Genomic DNA, 19735 nt, shown 5'->3' with positions numbered 1-19735 from the left:
CTGAAGTGTGACACACACGCAGCAATAATTTCTGTGCCATCCACTGAATATTGTGGTTTTAAAAAATGAAGAAAAAACCCAACCCCAAACCCCAAAAGGGACTTGCTAAGGCTTGATTTGATGCCCTTTGAAGTCAGCAGAACTCCTTCTACCACCTTCAAGTGACAGTGGATTTGGTCTGTTAGAGCTACTGTACAGCTAGGATTATTTCTCTTTCACTTAATATTAACGTGTCTTGTTGTAATACTCCAATCAGCTCTTTCTCAGTGATTTCCATCACTGAACCCTCTGCAGGCTTTCGAGGAGGTCCACGTTTCTTGACACTGCCTCTTGGAAGAAGCCAGTAAGTAGTTATCTTTAACTGCATTTGGCTCGGTACTAAAGCCATACCAACAGACGCCTTCCTGAGAAACTACCCCTGGCCCAGTTATTAATACAATGGTACAAAGTACTGACTAGGAAAGAGAGGAAGAAGGGAAATAAAACAGAAATAGAGAAAATGAAATAGGAGGGGAGAGAGCGAGAAAGAACAACAAAAGTGAGAGAGAGGAAAATAAAAAACCTCTACATAAGAAGCATTTAAAATAAATCTGGCTGAAACATATTACAAAATCACATTTGTGTAAAATACACGAAAATACTTGTCAAGTATTTTCTTACAATCTACTAATTATTTCTTTTAAACACATATTTGTGATTGCATTATGCAAAAGCTGAGCTTGTTGCTTCCCACCTACAAAGCTTCAAGTTTCTTTGAAGGTTTTTTTTTGTTCATTTTTTTTTTTAATACGAAAGTAATTTAAAATGTGTTCATTTTCCACAACTTATTTTACAAAAATAGTTTTGAATTAGGGATTAGTTGCAGTCCTAACTGTTTCAAACAACGTCTCAAAACTAATGCTGAAAGTAACAAGTTCATTCCATTTAAAGTCTGGAGGTAGGTCTTTGTCAATCAATTAGTCCATTTCTTTAAACAATTCATGTGAGGTACAAACTTGGACAGTAATAGTTAAACATTACAGCTAAATTTTTTTTCTATGTCATGTAGTGTCATTGAAGAAAATTATCCTCACAAACCTATCAGCAATTCAGTACAAAAATATATTCAAGTTAACAGTACATTACACAGAAGTCTAGCAGAGAATAGGGTAAGTACATTTAAAAAAAAAAAAAAACAAAAACAAACCAAGAGAAAGAAAAATACATAGCCATGCCAAAACACAATAAAGATATTGCTTCCTTAACTGCAATTAAGTGTTGAAGTAGAAATAAGGGGAAAATGCAGATACTCATGTTTATCTACCCAGTAAAAATTTCCTGCATTGAATGTGTATAGCAGCATGTACTTATCAGTCTGTCGAGTTATTTGTAAAAATCAGAGGTAGTATTGAATAGTGGGGTAATATTGCATCTGGTGCTAAAAGTGCTGCTTTAAATGAAAAGATGGAGAAATGCCACTGGCACAGAGGTGCTCAGTGAACCATCCTATGTCAAAATACATTGCTTAAAGTAATGCACAAGCTTAACTGAGGTACGTGGTATTGGTTCTTACACCATGACTGATGAGTAATGAGGAGAGATTCAATTCTTTTGAAATACTGGTACAACACAAGTGGAATTAGTCAAAACTAAGCAAAACATATGGATTATTTTTGTTCAAATAAATTCACGATTAATTTTGAGGTACCTTTCTGTATGTTTCAAAACACTTTTCTCGATAAAGACTTCGTTATTAATGGCATAAGAGTGTTTGGTGTCAGTCATTTTTGTTTCCATAGAAAACTCCTGGCTCTACAGAAAGCCGACTCCGTCTGGCTTCCTATCCTCCAGAAGACGAGGGCTATTCATTTTGTTTACTACTGCTTCTGCTGATATGTTTGTATCTATAATATACAACGTATCTTTGTCTTTCTTCCCTTTTGCAAAATGAAAGTACCTTTTTCGTGTTTTCTTTCTTTCTTCCCATTACCAGCTGAACGAAGTGAAAGATCAGCTTTCAATTTTTTTCCTGAAATAACAGTAAGTCTTAAAAAAAAAAATCAAGTACAAGTCTACAAGAAGGTTACGAAAAAAAAGAGTAGTATCTATCCCTTATCTTTGGTGTTCTAAAACAGGGAGTTCACTAAGTAGGGAGTGGGTTGCTGGAAGTGTTGCAAGGCTTTAGTGTTACACACCCAGCCTTTCCTATTTCAATGCCCATTATAATGACTATGTTACAAATTTCTTGTTTATATGCAGTGCAGTGAATGACATAAACCTGATTGGGAGCTCTTCTTGACCCATTCACCCTTACTTAGCAGCTCAAACAAACTATTAGTAGGTTAAGAAAAAAGAAAACAGTAATTAGAAGTTGCATCGTTAATCTGTGTCCCCTTTGTGTTACAGCAGTTTTTCACTAAACCTGGGACTGTGAAGGGATTACAAAGAAGATGATTAGTCAAATCCTTTTTAAGGTTATGCGATTTTTTTTTCCCCCCAGGCAAAAGTGGAAAGACCATGGCAATAGAAAATAAGTGGTCAAGGCAGTGTCTTCTCCCTTCAAAAGACCCAACTGCTGATGAGGTAGAAATTGCATGGTGCGGTCTCCTAGTCTTCCTCTGCAGACTCTTGTGAGGACGTTTCTTCAGTCTCTTCCTAGAACACACAAACAGAAAAAATGAATACTGTGGTGACCACGTGTCTTAGGCTGCCACATCTCTCTTCCCTCACGCAGCTGACAATTACCTCCTGAGCTAACAAAATGCCCTTTACAGCTGCTGTGACATCTCAAGAAGCCACTGCGGGGAGGAGGGGAAGGTCCCCTGCCCCCCAGTCACCCCACTTAGGTTTGCCAAGCTTTCCTCCTACCCCAGGAGGTGCCACGAAAATGTAATTTGTGCCATTCTCTGTCATGGCCTCTTACAGCCAGCAGACAGGGTAAGCTAGAAAATGGAAAGCATTTTGAGCACGTATCCAACGTTAAGTGGCTCTGGGAAGCCTTCTCCCCACCACCGGCTGTCTTCCTCCACCCTAGCGCTGCCTTCATGTTTGCCTTCAGTAGGCCTGACGCAATGCAATGGTCTTACGCTGCTTATTTAACAAATGTGCAGTACCTTTCAGGACACGGGTGGTAAACTGGGGGCAACAAACATTTCTGATAAAAGGGTCTGTCAGTGAAAAGTTGTTTTTTATCAAACGCTGCACATCATCGCCTAAGACAGCACGTGAAAAAGATCTAGGAAGAAGAGGAATTTACCCTCTCAACCAACTGAGACCTTTTAAGAATGACCGGCTTAAAACAGCTTATAACAGTCTTCATACTTTAATAGATTTGATTTTCCACATGGCTTCGTTTTGTCCGGGTGGCTAACTGACACAATTTATAACTCGCTTCCTTTCCCAGGCCACTACAGTACACCATTCAGCAAAGCCTGCCTTAAAGCTTGCCTGCGTTATATGACCAAACTTCCATTCATTAGTGTTTGAAACACCTCAGCTGTGAAGGGCTCCTAAATGCTACCATGTGTGACACTGCCGCGGAGGAGCAGCATCAAGGAAAAACACAGGGCTTTAATCATAGGCCACTGCTCACTGCAGTCCCCTCTGAAAAGGTTTCAACCCCCCCCCCCCCAAACTCCCTGCAAGAAAAGACTTGGAAAAAAAAGCTGTAAATCCAGGGAATAAACATAAGTATAAATGAATGGATGACAGCTTAAAAATTATAACCATAGCAGCATCAAGCCATGACATTTCACACTGGTTTTGTTTAGTCTGCTTTGGGTTATGTGGGAAATGTGAAAAGCATGAAGCAAACGCTCCCCCCTCTCCCTTCTTACCCCCACCCCCTGCTAAAGCTCGGGCCTCAGATATTTAAGCCAGTAAGTTTTTACCTCTTGACAAGGAAACAGGCCATGACCCTGGGGAACTCTCTTGAGCACCAGGCACAGAGAGAGATGTAGCATGATCAAAGCCGTGGACGGAGGAAAGAGAGCAAAGTCAAGGGTCAGCTGCCCTCTGACCTTGACTTCTCAATTAATATTTAAATTCCAGAAGACACCGATCTATCACGCAGATGAACAATTTCTTCCTCACAACAACTCGTGTCTGCTTATAGCAGGGTTATAGTCACAGTGCTGCTATGAAAATGAACCCTGACTCACAAAACGATTAAGCAAATTTTACCCCGTCCCTGGCTGCACTGGGGGACCTATGCTCACACTCCATCAAATCCCATTAATGCATAATGCGATTTCCCTGCTTACCTTCCCCACAGAACGGGACTGTGACTGTTACACTTCAGTCAAGAAGAAAAATGGTATCTACAGGCACCTAACAAAGGGCTAATTTGGGCTGCATATGGAGGGACAGTGCAAAATACTTGCCTTGAGCCTTGGTAATTCAGAACTTGGAATGATAAAGGCAAACACCAGCTTTGCCTCCAAACAAAGTATTTCAGTGAAAAATTACAACTGTGGGTTCTGTGCTCTTACCATAATACAGGTAGACATGTTTTGGTATTTGATGATGATCACATGCTTAATTCCTCACAGCACCATGGTCAGCCCTCAGCCTTTCATCATCGTTTCCCAGAAGATGGCCATGCATGCATAGGCACGGAGCGGCAGCTCACTTTTTTTACAGTTGGCTGGTCAGGAGACTACTGAAACCTGACGGACTCGTTTTCCATGAAGGAGGGCTTCCAATCATGGAATAAGACAGCTATTTTTAGGTAAAGAGCAGCCCACTCTAGTGATTTTTACTGTGAATCTCACAATCTTTTTTTCCTTGTAGCCCCTTCAGCAGTGACCAAGAAAATGAATGAGAAGCTTCTCCTTCATCTATATATGTATGTTCATGTAATGAAGGATGACTTTCTGCACATGTACATGCAAGCGTGTACATCTGCACATGTACATGCAAGCGTGTGTACCTGTAGTACCTGGAAGGATGAGAAACAAACAATCAAGCTACCCCCCCCAAATATTTAAATTATAAACTAATTATTAACAAATATTTGAGACTGTCAGACTTCAAATTCACATCAGTCTTGGGAAAGACTTTTTTCATGAAGAAAAGCTGGCAAAGGGATCAGATTGTTGTGCAGCGAAAAGAAAACTTCCCTTCATTAAGTTCGTTCCTCGCAAAAGCCTAAGATAGCTCAGTTACAGACGGATGGTTTTAAGTCAACCTATCACGTAAGTCCCTTGTCAAGGCACAGATGGAGACCTGATCGCTGCTCTGAAGTGCTTTCAATTCAAACAAAGGGATAATACAAATCAGACATATATGCATGGAAGGACCCAAAGGAAGAAGCAAGTGGAGCTTCTGAAAGAGAAAATGCAGATGTGTGAGACAGGAACAGAGAGGGATTTTTTGCACTGGTGAAAAACCGGCTGCAAATATCAGCAGGTTATGCAGCTGTGATCCTCAACCCACCCTTTGCCTCTACAGCACCCACACATACACACACTTCTCCCCAAAAGATGGAGGGGAGCAGGTGTTTTGAAAACTGTGCACTCCCTCGAAGTTGCAAACCGGCTCTACACTGAGTCAGTTCAGCCAGAGGTTCACTGAAGTACACTGTGTGGCACGTCAGGGTGCTGGGCACCTCAGGGAAAGGATGCTTTACCATCAGTTAGCACCCTCCAGGCACTTACAAGTCCTCACAGACCCACCAAGGTCGATGGCATAGCCATGTATCATAGGATCAGTCCCCGAGTCAAAAGTCGAAGGAGGAACTGGGGCTGGAGTGAAATACTTTCTAAGTCCAGATGTGCTTCCTATCAAGTTGAAGGGCAAAAATCGAGAAGGAAAGCATGGTCATTAGAGCAGACATTAAAAATCCAAGTCACTCATTCAGAACGTGATAGCCATGCAGAGCATAAATTCAGCAACACCACCACAGGAAGCACTCAGCCAAGAAGGAAAGGTTTCAGCTTACATGGCAGCCTTAATTCAGGTTGTTCTCACTTTTCAGGTGCATTCACTATACTTGTGGATACAGAATGGTGACGTGTGTTAATTGAGCGTAAATGTTCATCGATCCAGTTTTGCCTTGAACAGCTACTCCCTTGGTTATTTGTTTTCTGCTTCAGCAAGCTTGCAACAGGCTGGGCTAGCAGACTGCAAAGAGAAACCTGAGAAAGCTTCAAACTAACCAGGTCGGATCTGGCTAACAGGGAAGCCACAGCCACGCAGACCTCAGGGTGAACAGGACACACACCTGAAGGGCTGGGTAAATGCTCACATGCACAGCTCAGGCTTTACTCCCTGCTGCTAAGACAATATCCCAGGTGGCTCCCCGTACATCCGTGTGCCCCATATGCACGTATCCTCAGGGGCTGATTGACACGGTGATGCATCGCAGAGGCAGCTTTACATGGCACGTCCTATCCCTGGTTGTCCCATGCATGGGTACGTTTATGCTGAGTTACTACAGGTCACAGTGTGATATTATTTGACAAACTGCAAGCCAGCACCCTGAGCTGTTTCCACCCTTAATGGCTGTAACTGTCCCATCAAGCTGGGAGTGATGTGGAGCTGCTGTCTCTCCCAAAAAAGAGCAGCAAGAAGGCTTTCTCCAAAACTCCCGTGTGCACAAATGTTTAACATGTCTTTTCTTGAGAGCTATCACTGGCAAGCAGCTGGCAGATGTGTACACTGAACTGGAACCTACCAGTGCAGCGCCCTCACCTCTCACTGGTGTTGGGTCCCAGCAGGAGAGAAAGGACAGATGTTTCTCAATGGCTCACAGGAGGTATCTGCTACTCTGCAGGGGGCCAGCACGGCTGTTATTAGCCCTGATTTAGCAGTGGTGAAGGTAACGAAGAGGACCAGGAGGCAGGAGAGCAGGCTTCAGTTAGAAGTGGTATCTGCAGCCAGTATGCCTATTTGGGCTTGCCCAACACACAGTTTCAAAATATGATATCCTTGGTGGGATCTGCTTGCCTGAAGATAGCAGCCCAGAGCTGTTTCAGATGCCCTGGATATCTCATCTGGTATCCAGCAGCCAGGCCAGAAGGGTGCTGGTCTCCTGTGTCATGCCCGCCTGCTCTGAGTGTATGTCTGTGATCACCTGGGACACCTAAAAGGGCACAGAACAACAGTGTCGAGATGTGTGGACCCCCTAACCCTCTCCAGAGCTATGATGCTGCATCTCTGCTTTTGAAGGTTCTCCACTGTGGAAAAACAAACTGGTGTATACTGCAGGAATATGTGAAGTGATAACCACTAGCACGTGCACCTCATTCCTAAAGCTCAGTGGTGGCACCATCCAGAATGAAGCTGCGCAACAAATGACTGTATTTAAACTGTAGTGCCTTTTCAGGTCAGAATCACCCCGTGTTCCCAAGAGACTTCTTTCCCATGACATCCCGTGTGGGTGAAACGTAGCTCTACCTGCTGCCCAAGACCTCCATTTGGTGATCCACATTTGGTTGGTGCAGGCTATTTTTCTGGCAGTATAAGCAGCCAGTAGCAACCTGGTGTCCTCAAGAACGGACAAGCTTAGTTCCGCCTTTGTATGTCCTCTGCCTTCTTTTTTTTGGTGGACCCCCACAAAGTGGTCACAACAAGACCTGACAATGTGTCGGTGTTTGAGAGGAGCATCCCCCCACCTGCAGAAGGGCAACTGTTCAGCATTTTTGTAAAAACATTTGTTCTGTTCTAATACCCTGGGGCAAATCTGCTTTACGGCTGCTTCAGGGTTAATTGTCTTTGCCTCAAGAAACTCACTGGCAATTCAGCTGGCAATTCAGTTTTTTCACCTTCTGCTCATGAATTTCTGAACGGTGGATTTAAAAGACTAGAACCAATTTTGTGAGATGAACTGCAGGATCACAGTAATGGTACATATGGAGCCTCTGATTTTGTCAGAGCTTTTATTTTATAACAAAGTATTAGCTATTGGCACAGATTTTGCTGGCTGCTTTCTAAGCCCGTGAGGGTATGCTTGAATAGATATGTCAAAAAGAACTGCTGACAAGAGCAACTTGCAAACTGTGGACCATTGTCTGCTGTTAACTTGTCTGAAATCCCCTGGCATGCAAGCTAATATTTTCAGAGTCGTCCCTGAAGCCAGTGGCTCCTATTGCAGATGCAGAGGCCCAGGCTTTGCCCAGCTGAGACACAGTGTCATCCCCACTGCTCCACAGCCAACGCATCAAATGGCTTTAGAAACTCTTACAGCACTAACAGACGCTCAGAATAGGTTTGGTCTGTTTGAAGCTTAAGGTGGGATCTGCTGCTTTGAGCTACTTCACCCCCTGCAAAGCACACTGGTGAGTTCAGTGACAGCTGTCATTCAGCAGTAAGGCAAAGTTTAATTCCAGAAGCTGGATTCAGAGCTCAAATTGTTGCAGGTATTTACTTCACACATCACAATAAAAGGACTTATTAGGGCAGAAGAGATCACCATGACCATACACAGAAAGGCCATACAACTCTTCTAACTGCTGGATTAAGAAGGGCACCTAAGAAAATTATTTCAATACAGAAACTCAGTATCCGAATGGTAAGTCAATCAGCCCACAAGAAAGCAATTTCTGTGTCCTGTCACTCCTAGCATGCAAGAAGGAGCACAACTTCTCTAGCCTGGTAGTTAAAAGCACAGTTAAAACCTCTGCCTACAGAGCAGTTCTGAGACCCCCTGCCCTCTCTCAGAGCTGTTTCTGCAGTAATTGACTAATGCATAGGACAGCCCTGGGGGTAGTGAGCAGGTAGATTCCCCTAAGGAAGCAAAACTCTTGGTACTTAAATGACATTAAAGATAAACAGAGAGACAAATAGAGAGGTGACAGATGATGGGGCAGTTTTGGGTTGAGATTCAAGGACTGTAAACCAACATTCTTGCTTTAAGTGTCTAAGTCCCTATGGACTTAGCCTCTAATGGTCCACCTTGTCACTTAGGGATCTTGGCCTTCAAAAGACTACAGACTTGGCCATAGCGTGAGTCCAGTATTTGGATACCAGCAAGCAGCTTTGCTGAGCTGCCGCTTAACCTTCCCTATGCCCAAGTGCATGCTGGTGGGCACTGGTGGGCATGTGCAGAGCTGCCTAACGCTCTTGGGAGCAGTCTGAGGGCTGGCAAGTGTCTTAAAGATCTTTTTGACTTGGAGATGTCCTCAAAGTTTCCACACTCAGGAAGGCAATGCACAACAGACAGCAAGAATAAGACTTATATTTGAGTGCATGTACGCAATAGCACTGGTTTGGAAGCTCACATGCAGACTTGTTCTGAAATCTCCATGCTCTCTGATTTGGAGCAGATACTTCAAGCTGGGTTTTCTACTTTCTAGGAAGAAGCCTACCCACTAAGCTGTCATGTATGGAGGATGCATCTTTCTTCTGTTGAAGTCACTCCACTTCTATAAAAATAATCAAATATTCTGTGAGGGATGGAAGGGGAGCAGAGAGAATAAAGCAAAACATGGATGTTGTCCTGCAGGTGACCAGCCTGTGGCTTTTGAGCTCCGTAGTTAGTAAGCAAATTAAGGGCGTCCTCTCCTTTCACTGCTGGAACAACACTGCTTGACTAGCAAAACGGCTGCTCCTGGGGATTACTGGATAATCCACATCCCCAGTTGCTGGAGGAAGTGAACTAGCTGGGGCAGCCAGAGTGAAGTTGCTGGGGCTGTGCTGGGACTCAGCTGCTGGTGAACACTGCCCAGGCCAACAACAGCAGGAAACGTCAGAGAGAGCTACCATCCTTGCACACCCAGGAACCACTCCTACAGATCCCCTGCCTCTGCTGCAGGAAGTGTCTCACAAGGCTTGGCAAAGTTTTTGTCCTTGAGCCACAGATTCAGATAACTGGAGGGGACCAGGACAGTGCTCAGGAGGATCCCCTCAGGACAGGACAGGATAGGGCAGGACATTCCTCTTTACGTTAGAACAGCCTTCTTTAAACATAGATTCAAGTCTCTTATTCCTGCTAGATTAAGGGGGATTCAAAAACATTTCTCTATCTCCTATCTTATCTCCCACTAGGTTTGATATAATGGAGTGATAATGAGTCTCTCTGGTTACTTTGAGAGAAAGGGCTTATCTGACACAGGATTTTTAAATACAGCAGGGCTCACACTGAGAACTTCCAGAGACAGGAATTAGGCTGGCTGATGTTTAGATACCCTAAGAAGTACCTGCCTTAGGCTCTGCCTCTCAACGTCTCCTACAGATGGGCTTAAGTGCGTCTCAGCTCCAGGTGCTCAACTTTACCACGGATTTTAGAGCAGCCCTGAAGTTAACTCAGCAATGAGGTTTCTGCAAGGCAGCAGGTCGCTCAGTGCTGAAGCCTGGGCTGATGAAGCCTTTTGAAATTGAGGCTCAGCTGTCTAAATTACGTCAGGCCAGATTTCTTAAATGCGTTTTGGCATCTGAGTATAGCAAGTGCCTTTTTGACCTAAGCAGGTCAAAACACTTAGAAAAAATCTGTTCCCCATGTGATTAAAAGGAGAGTGAAAATCTCCAGCAAAACCTCAGTACCAGTCAGAAGAATTTTGCAGGAAGCACCATTTAAAGTCTGCAAAGCATAGACCTGAAGCGAAAATGGTGCTTAAAGCAATCACGGGTGCTGTGCTAAAACTGACAGAGATGTATTTTGTCTTGGAGAGCTTCAACCCTACAAGATGTAAACAGTTCTGGTGGGAAGGAAATAAAATATTAAGGAAAAGAAGGCAGCGGTACTGTTAGAAACATATACAACCGAGCTGGACTAACACCAACTTTGAGAAGCTGCTCTTACAAACCTCTTATAGAAGCTGTAAACTGGAGGAGTGGTAAACTGCTCTGCATTCATGGAGCACACCACGTTCCAGAGCCAAAATCCAGACTGGAGCACAAGGCAAGCAGAGATTCTAATAATAGCCCCTAATCGCTGATACGTATGTCCATAATTAGATGAAAGAGCAAAAAAAGGTGGACACCAATCTTTAAAAATCCTTAGGCTTGTACACTTCACTGAAACGTCATGGGTCACTGCGTTAACTCTGCTTTCTTGTAGCAGTGGAGATGGCAAAGCCCAAAAGGATACTGGAGCCCACACAGGTAAACCTGAGGGAGTCTGCCTTCCTCCTGAGCCCCTGTGGTACTGGAAACAGCACTGATTTCTGCGCGTATTTTATGTTGAGCATCAGAGGACGGAATGCGGTGAAGGTCTCCCAGAATGGAGTAGGGAAAGGAATGCCAGGACAGGCTTTGAAATGGAGGTCAAACCCACATCGTTTACCTTTTACCCTCCCTCTATTTTAGAACATGAAAAGGAGAATAAAGTAAGGCCTGTTAGCGTTCTATTCTCCTTTATTTCCCCCCGCTAAAAACGACTGCTTGTTAGAGACAGGAAGCAACTGCCAGAAGTTATTCACCTCCAATCCTTTATCACTTAGAAAAGCATTATGGCTCGGTCCACGGAGCCACTGGCAACTGTGGTTTGGGAACAGCTATCTATCTGTAATGATAAATAATAAAATAAAGCTTCTTCCCTTTCGAATCCCAGCTGAGGGATTTTGCCAAGTGATCAAACTTGTCTGAACCTCGGAGCAGCAGCTTTGAAGTAATAAGAAAGAGATTGAAAACCTGCAGCCAAGAGCCGCACACACCTCATTAGGGCCCAGCCATGCGGGAAGGCCGAGCGGCAGCCGCTGGGCCCAGCCCCGCGTACCCACTGGAAAGGGGCTGTGGGAAGGGAAGATAAAAGAGCCTTTCACAGTGGAAGTGCACCAGTGACATTTTTACGAGGGCCAGCCCCAAGGCCGAGTGGCTGGCGGCTGCATACGCAGCCCCCACCATGCTGCCGCCCACCAGCGCGGGCCTCAGGGCGGGCAGGGGCACGGGGGCTCTGCCGCTGCCATCACTCTGCCGCAGTGTCCCTTGCTTTTCCTCTTCCTTTCCTCTTTTTTTTTTTTTTTTCTGAAGGAGAGAGTTTAATGTACAGGGCTCCACCTTCCCCGGGTTGTGCTCAGAAAAGCCCCCCCAAATGAGACAAGCATTTCTGAAAGATAGTGAGCTGGGCTCTCTGACCTGCTTCAGCAGAGTTCATGTGAGACTTTGTGGTATAATTCAGCTAAACAATCTTTTTCTTTAGAAAAACCCAAAACAGAACAAAAACACTAAGGCTTAACAGAATTGAAAAATGCTTTTAAAAATGTCTGAAGAGTTTAATCATAGATCTCACCACACAGACACTGGTGAGGCTGTGTGCTGGCAGTAAAGCGGAGAATTAAACTTCGAGAGCTGAAGTTCTGGGTTTAATTTTCAGTTTCAGACTAAACAGCAGGTCTGCAGTGAAAAGCAGGGCGACGACTCCTAAGCAAAACAGAGCAATGGAAATGCTTTTCTTGCGAACTTTACTGATTGTGTAACCATGGAGCACCTCTTTGTGCAGGCGAAAGCGCAAAATCAGAGAAGTTGGTGTCGTTTTTAATAAACTCCCCACCCTGTCCCCTCTCTTTTTTTACTGCAAAGAATTCTGCTGCTATTTTATTATGTAATGCTGCAGGCTAAAAATATATCCCTAATTTAAGCCATCTTGCCAATAAGTCTACAAATACCAGGTAATCCAAAAAGGGTAGTTATGGTTTAATGACATACTCTTCTTGTCATCTTATGTTGAACTCCTAAAGGATTGAGAGTGATGCATTTAAAGATTTTTTCAACTTCTTGAATATCTCCAGAAAATCTGGTGAAAAGGGTGATAAAGTATGGTCCTCTTCAGCATAGAGCAGTAACCCAACTTTCCAAGTTCCATCTGCGCCGCGATCTGTGCTACCACAGGGCAAAGCTTTTTCTTTCTCTAAGCAACATAGTCTGATTCAAAGCGAGCGGGGCTGTCCAACTTAATAGACAGTGATTATTTCCTTTTGATTCTAGAACCTTTCATGGGAGTTTCTTTGCCAGGTGAACACATCTATATTCTATAATCAAATCAGAAAAGGTATCCTGGTGGAAATGTGTGTACAGAACATGTTTTCTTTTAGGACTAAGACAGATTTACTGCAATTTATACCTCAATGTTAATCTATTCTCCTCTTTCTAAACGTAAAAAAAATACTAATATAAATTACAGTTAATGCCTCACTATGTAACACAGTTCTCAGGAGACTATTAAAGCCATGGGTGAGCTGCCTAACATACTGTAACTGTCTCTGCTGTTCTGACTTCAGTTTCCAAATTTTGCCTCAAAATAAGCATGAGAATCAAGGAAGGGAAGGGGGTGGAAGGGGACTCTGTTCACTGCCCCGAATCTGATATCTCCTGGGTCCTAGAGCTTACACGTCCCTTCCTTCCAGACTCAAGTCTGGTTTCAATGGAGCTCTCATTTTTCTTCCCACTAATCCTGCCGTGAGATCAACCATTGGTAACTCTGTGAGAAATTAAATACCAGGATGTGGGAAATCTGAGACCTGAATTCGGGCAGAACGTGGGTGATTTTTTTTATTTCTCTACTTCTCTTTTCCCATGGTGGTGGTGTGGCAAATAACTCCCAACCTGAGATAAGAGATCGTCCCCGAACAATGTGACTACATTGACAGAGCAGAGGCAAAGCAAGAAGTACATTTGGCAATATAGGATCCCTTTTTACTATAAGCAACAGTCATTTCTAAAGAGAGATTTCAGCCAACATTTTCTGAAAACATTCTGGCATTTCCAGAAATGCCTTACAATGGCATCAGCAGTAGAACCTCATCACGGTGATGCTCACCATCTGCTGGAGCAGACTTAATGAAGACTTGAACATTTGTGGCATTGGGATCCCAATGAAATAGGATCCATGAGATAGCTGGCTATGGTAATGTGAGTGCTACAATGCCCAACAATCAGGCAGTCATTTTGAATGGCTTTTTTCCTTCCTCGGTGTGAGAAAAGCACATTTATTTATTTAGATCCTATAAGGATGAACTCAAGACACTCACAAACACTGGACTGCCCAAAGGTTTAGGTCTTTCATGCACTGCTTGACAACATGCTGATGCCTGAAAACCACCTATGTACTTCTGTAGCCTTCAATGTGAAGTACCTAGGAGCATAATTCTCACTGCGTAGTCGACTAAGAGGTTGTGATACTCCCAAACTTTTTACTCTGTCTATAAACACAGCAGCACCATGCTCACAATATCCAATGCGCAATCGATGACCAGGAGCTCCAAACGGCCCCCCAAACAAACAGCAGCCTGGCTGTCACAGCCAGCTGGGTTGCTTCACACCGTCACAGCACTAAGTGACAGCACAGTGACAGCACCAATGGAAGCAATACAGGACGGAAGCTCCACCAGGGAAAAAGGTTTTAGAGTGTCTATCATGATTTTATTTTGTGCTCACTTTTATGAATACTTTGCCTGTGCTGTCCTCACTGAGCTGCAAGGGAGGAGGCACGCTCATAGGTCCAGCCTATCCATCCCAGCCTTAGCATTCAGCACAGGTGTCACAAGCTGATGGGCTGCCCAGGGAGGCCAGATGTCACCCCAGGGTAGCATGGCAGCACTGATTTCAAGGAACTAAATTCACCGAATTCCCCAAATGCCCCATAGTGACTGACAGAGTAGCTGTGAAACACTTCTTATTCTTCTTCTATTCCAAGACTGTTGTTTTGGGCAACAAGAGGACCTTATAAAATTCCCCAGATGTCATGGAAACCCCAGAATAAAATACAATATTGGCTTCTTATTGCTTCCTTCCAGAACATGTTTACAGATGTATATCAGTTAATAACAGCTGAGCATACTGCTCTTTTCCCTAGCCAAATCTTTTTTAATAGTGCTGGTATGCAAATACTATAACTGACCATCCTAGCAAATTATTTAACAGATTAAAAAAAATGTATTTTCATTGGTCTTAATTTTGATTTTCATTGTGTTTACCTTATTCCACATCCATTGCAGCATACCTCATTTTTAACATACAATTTGCAACAGAATTTATATGGTCCTGAACTGGTATGGCAAAGATGTAGCAATTTCTAGAAGTGGTTATTTAGAAGGTTCATGTCCCATGTTTTTCAGTGCAGCAGATGAGCTGGGCTACAGCCCTGGAGTATTTATTAATAATATTTATGTCAGGAAATAGAGCATCTTTCAGTGACTTCAGCCAGGTGTGGAGGAGCAACAACGATGCTGACTGTGAAAGATGCAGAGCCTTTATGAGAAGCTCAGGAACCAAGCTCTCAGCGAAGAGCATTTTCTTCCTGTGCAGCCTTCTGACACACCTCATCTTTCCTAATTATCGTTTTGATAATTTTTGTTGCTGTAAGTCCAGAGGTTGGTCGTTCTGGTAGTTTCAACTTTCTGGATATCATTCTGGAAACATCTTAAAATAATCCAAATTTTCAGGAGGAATTCTGTATGTCTGTGAAGTAAGACACCCAAGTGTTAGCAGCACAGACAAGATCTTGTTACTCTTGGAAATCTTGGCCAAAACGCGCAACGAGTGTATGCAAAAGTAGCGCTGTTTAACTTACTCTTGACTGACATTTTTTTAAACACTGTTCCCTGCCCAGCCATCTTCCTCAATGGTGTTTCCCAAGCACACTTCACAGCCCCTTCTCTTCTGGCTATTGTTAGTGAGATTTCGGTTCCCGTCACATCAGAGCCAAGTTCTGAACTGGATGGACTGCTCCCCTGAACAGCTCCTGTGGCCACAGCCACAGGGTCAAACACAATGCCACCCTGTCCACAGCCATTGCCTGCCCATCTCAGGCTTCTTCCCAGTGCAGGGAGGGGAGAGCGAGGAGGTGGGGAGAGGGCGAAGAGAAGTGTCGCTGACTTAGGGAAATGTTTTAGCTTACCCCTTCAGCCTCCAGCTTTTTACCACCAACTGCTGTGCCTGCTCTGAGTGCTACGCATGGAGCATCTCAACAGCTCTAGTCCCTGAACGCTTCTATGTGCCATTAGGGACAGGTCTTGGCCAGCACACAGGGCAAGAGCAGTGACCTGAGAACATGTCTGTATTGAATGGGCAAATGTGTGACCAGCGCTGCATTCAGAAAGCTGCCTCCTGCTCTAGAGCCTGTCTCAAGGGAATTAAATGTTGCATATCTGAACAGTTAAAATAACCTTTTTTTGCTCATTCAGAGCTGAAGGCTCCTCCTGTGTTGGGCTATGCCATGGCACTCCTGCTCTTTGACTGACTCAGAAACTGGCTGACAAGGACATGACGTCTCCAAGCGGCATGTTGCAGTAGGCAAGACTGAATCCCCTAGACAGTCCCTGACAAGCCATGAAGTAAAAATACCTTGCTAAATCTGATTCCGTTTTAGTCACATCAAATCATGAGTGTGTGCACTCTCATAACCCTCTTAGGCAAAAAGGGAGCATCAGCACCCTCAGTTTTAGCAGAAGGGGAATCAAGGCACTGGAAGACTTGCCCAAAATGGGACTTGCACACTGCAGTGCTCAGCTCTAATGGCTTCAAAGGGAGCAAGAGGCTCACCCGGCACAGTGCTGACTGGGGCACTGCTGCTCCTTAGGCAGCATATGGGGACAGGCACCTCAGCCTGCCTTGTGGGCCACTGGTACGCTAAGCAAGGGGATGCATAATTCAGTCAGCATTTCCTGACTGAACTATGCATCTGAATGTAACAGATGGGATCATCCAAAATTCTGTTTCTTCTTGTTTCTTTTCTGCACTGAGGCCAGTGCTGCTGTGAAGCTGGGACTCAGCCAAACTGTCTTTCTCCTGGTTGTACACTCAGTGGCTCTTCGACCTTTGAATCTTTAGCTGCACCGTGTCCCAGGTTCAGCGAGTAGCACGAAGAACACTTCTCCCTCAGCAGGCTGGAGCGCTGCTGGGATGAGAAATGGGGCTGTTGCCCAGGTGACCAACTTACAGACCAACTCCTGTAGCCACCACAGTCTTCCAAGAAAGCAGGCTACCCCTATTCCCCTGAAAAGCTCATTCCACTCCCAACACCACCCCTCAAATGCTGGATCCTAGCAGAGGCCATACAGGGTTTGTAAGTCTCAAATAACGTGAGAATGGAGCCTGGGGTAGGCAGCACCTTACAGCACCGCAGCCTCTGAGCAAGTGCCCCTTGCTCCTGCAGTGAAGCTAAGACACTGGAGCTGGGCATTTTTGTGATTTTCTCTATTAAACACCCAAATGCTGCCTGCAGGGAAACAGGGCTGTCTGTATATCTCTGGGTAAATCAAACAGATTGAGGGCTGGATTACAAAGCTTATTTGCCTATCTGAAGTGAAGCAGTGGTTTATGATGCACACTTAAATGTTTAACTACCTTTGTAAAAAGCATGTCTGTTTCCTTTGCATTCTCCATGAAATGGTGAAAATGCTGGGTGAGCTCTTTCTGTATTTTCCATACTGGCAGGAAGGGATCAGTGGAAGAAAATACCCAAACAAGCAAAAGCAGTTTTTATAAAACTGATTTTTATAAAATTGATTGTGATAATGACCCCATGACTCCAGTGTTCAGTGTGTGGAACTGTACTTGCTGGCAAAGTCTTTGCCATCCCAACACTGAGAGGCCAGTGTGTACCTACCACCATCAATAAAATAAACTATAAAAATGTAAAACAAATTTGCCTCATAGAGCAGCAACCTACAACTTCAGATCACTGCATGTATTTCTGATTTTTGCCTCTTTAAAGCAACTGAACATACTCCTGCCCTGAAGGTCATTTTTTCCCTTTTCTTTTCTTCCTTCTGGTCACATAATATCTCAACTTATTTGTTTAATTTATTTACAGCCAAATTTCTCGAAGCAGCCATCTTAAAAATGTCACTCTATCACACCTATGTAAAAAAGGACAATCATAAATACTTAAAACCTGGGAAACCTGAATCTTACACTGATTTGGGTATTTAGGTGTAGCCTCATTGAATGATGCTATTCAGAGTCTATTCAGAAGCTATGTAATATAAATAACAAAATATTTTCTGTCAGAAATACCTGACTTCCTCTTCTAGCCCTCATTCTTTAGCACAGGTTAGTGCTTCATCTGTTCACAGAACTAGTAATTGCAACTTCTACATTCCCCCCCTTCTTTTTCAATTTCAAAAAACTGTGCTTTTTTTTTTTTTTTAGTCATCAGACAAACTATTCAGTCTCCCTGTCATGATAAACCAATTATAAAAGAAGACTGAATAGGTCTTCCTTTGCAAAACATATTGCCTTGGAAGAAGAAAGAAGGTAAGCCCAGCACCCTCCATGAGACTCCTTCTACTGCATTCAGGAAGAAAGCAAGAGACTTCCCCAATTTCCTTAAAATCAAATTCAAACCTCTCCCAGATCAATGGTAGGTCCATTCCTGCAGTTCAGGCATCCTCCTAATTTCTTAATAATTCTGTCTCCAGTCCAAAAATCTGTTATTATTCTAATTTTGTTTTGTTTTTGTTTTTTTTTTTTTTATTATTTTATACCAAGCAAGCCTTACAAGTTGCTGGAAATATAAACAGCAGAACTGGTAACAATGAAACATAATTTTCAAATTGGAGCTATTTTTCATAAGACTTCCCATGACATCTTTATCCATTTCTTTAAATCATGTTTTCAAATCAGAAAAATTTTTCCAGAACACTCAGAAGCAAAATCTGGAAGGATTTTGCAGAGCAAAAGTGTTCAGAAACCAAAATCAAATCCTATTTTGATTTTAAAAACTCAGTCCCCAAGTGATCCTAATATTGTGAAGCTTTGGAAAAACAAAAATTCCAAGGACATCTATGGGAAAAAGGGTCAATAAAACCAGGTTATTTAATCATGAAGCTATTTATGCAAAACCTCTGACTAGTTCCAACAAGCATCACCTCCCCCCCCACCCCGACTGATGGTAGTGGGAGGCAGGACACCAAGCCAGGGTGTCAGCCCCACTGGGAAAGCTTTGGGCAGCTCCACTGGGACCACGCTCCACACGGGGAGGTGCAGTGAGTCTGGGCTGATGGAGCTATGATATACACTTGCTCAGCACGTGTGCACATGGTACCAAGGGCCTCTAGTACATATAAGATGTCTCCTACTGCTGTCTTTGGGAAAACATTCAGTATTTGCTTTAAAAATAACAAAAATGAAAGAATGGCAACTCAGCCTTTCAGAGGATGTTCTGGAGTGGTGTGTATAACATACATACATGCAGTTATCCTACTCTGAAATATGAAACTCCATGTACCGTTGGAAAATAAAGTTTTGTCCCTCTGGGATCTGACAACTTTCTGACTCTCCATATCAGTAAATACAGACAAAGTACATGATACGCAACACAGCTTGCTGGATGCAGTGGGAAGAGCAGTGAAACCCCAGGGCACCACGTCAGCCTCCAGGGCAGAGGTTTTTCAATGTTTCTACAGCCAAGGCTCAGTTGAGTAAGGCTGCAATATTCCTGGCTCAGCAGGACACAGGGTGGCTTGGACAGTGGCACACACTCTCTCAGATGCTTATGTGCACCTGCATGAGCGCAAAGGATTTGCCATCCTGTCTGTGACACTGGAAGCTTCTTTTCAACCTGCTAAAGTGGATCTCTGAGAGCACTTCTACCATATTTCTCTCTGGGATTGCCCAGAAGGAAAAAAAATAAATCCACATGTGGTGGCTAGCATGTACGCAGAACGCCTGAAGCTTGTGGAAGTGCAGATTTACTGCATGGCACAGAGAGGTGACGCAGCACGTGCACCGTGGGCCTGTTGGCCAGGGTGTCCCAGCGTGTCAGACCTGCCACACAACCACCACAGCTCCCAGGCTCAGCTCTGCTCACAAAGTCTGCTGCTTTTGGGCTGCATACAAATGTGTGAATCACCGATGTGGCTCCCAGGCTGCAGAG

General features: G+C 43.9%; 1 protein-coding gene across 1 annotated transcript in view; it reads right to left on the bottom strand.

The window, feature by feature from the left end:
- Positions 1 to 726: 726 nt before the first annotated feature.
- HMGA2 (high mobility group AT-hook 2) overlaps positions 727 to 19735 on the bottom strand; it is a 126531-nt gene continuing 107522 nt past the window's right edge. The window contains exon 5 of the mRNA XM_068401068.1: positions 727 to 2634. Coding sequence (XP_068257169.1) covers positions 2587 to 2634 — 48 coding nt within the window. The 3' untranslated portion in view covers positions 727 to 2586. The remainder of the gene's footprint in view (positions 2635 to 19735) is intronic.

The sequence above is a fragment of the Nyctibius grandis genome, chromosome 5 (genome assembly GCF_013368605.1).
Source record: "Nyctibius grandis isolate bNycGra1 chromosome 5, bNycGra1.pri, whole genome shotgun sequence".
NCBI lineage: Eukaryota > Metazoa > Chordata > Aves > Nyctibiiformes > Nyctibiidae > Nyctibius > Nyctibius grandis.
Note: the sequence above shows the minus strand (reverse complement) of the source record. Positions and strands in the feature narration are given on the sequence as shown.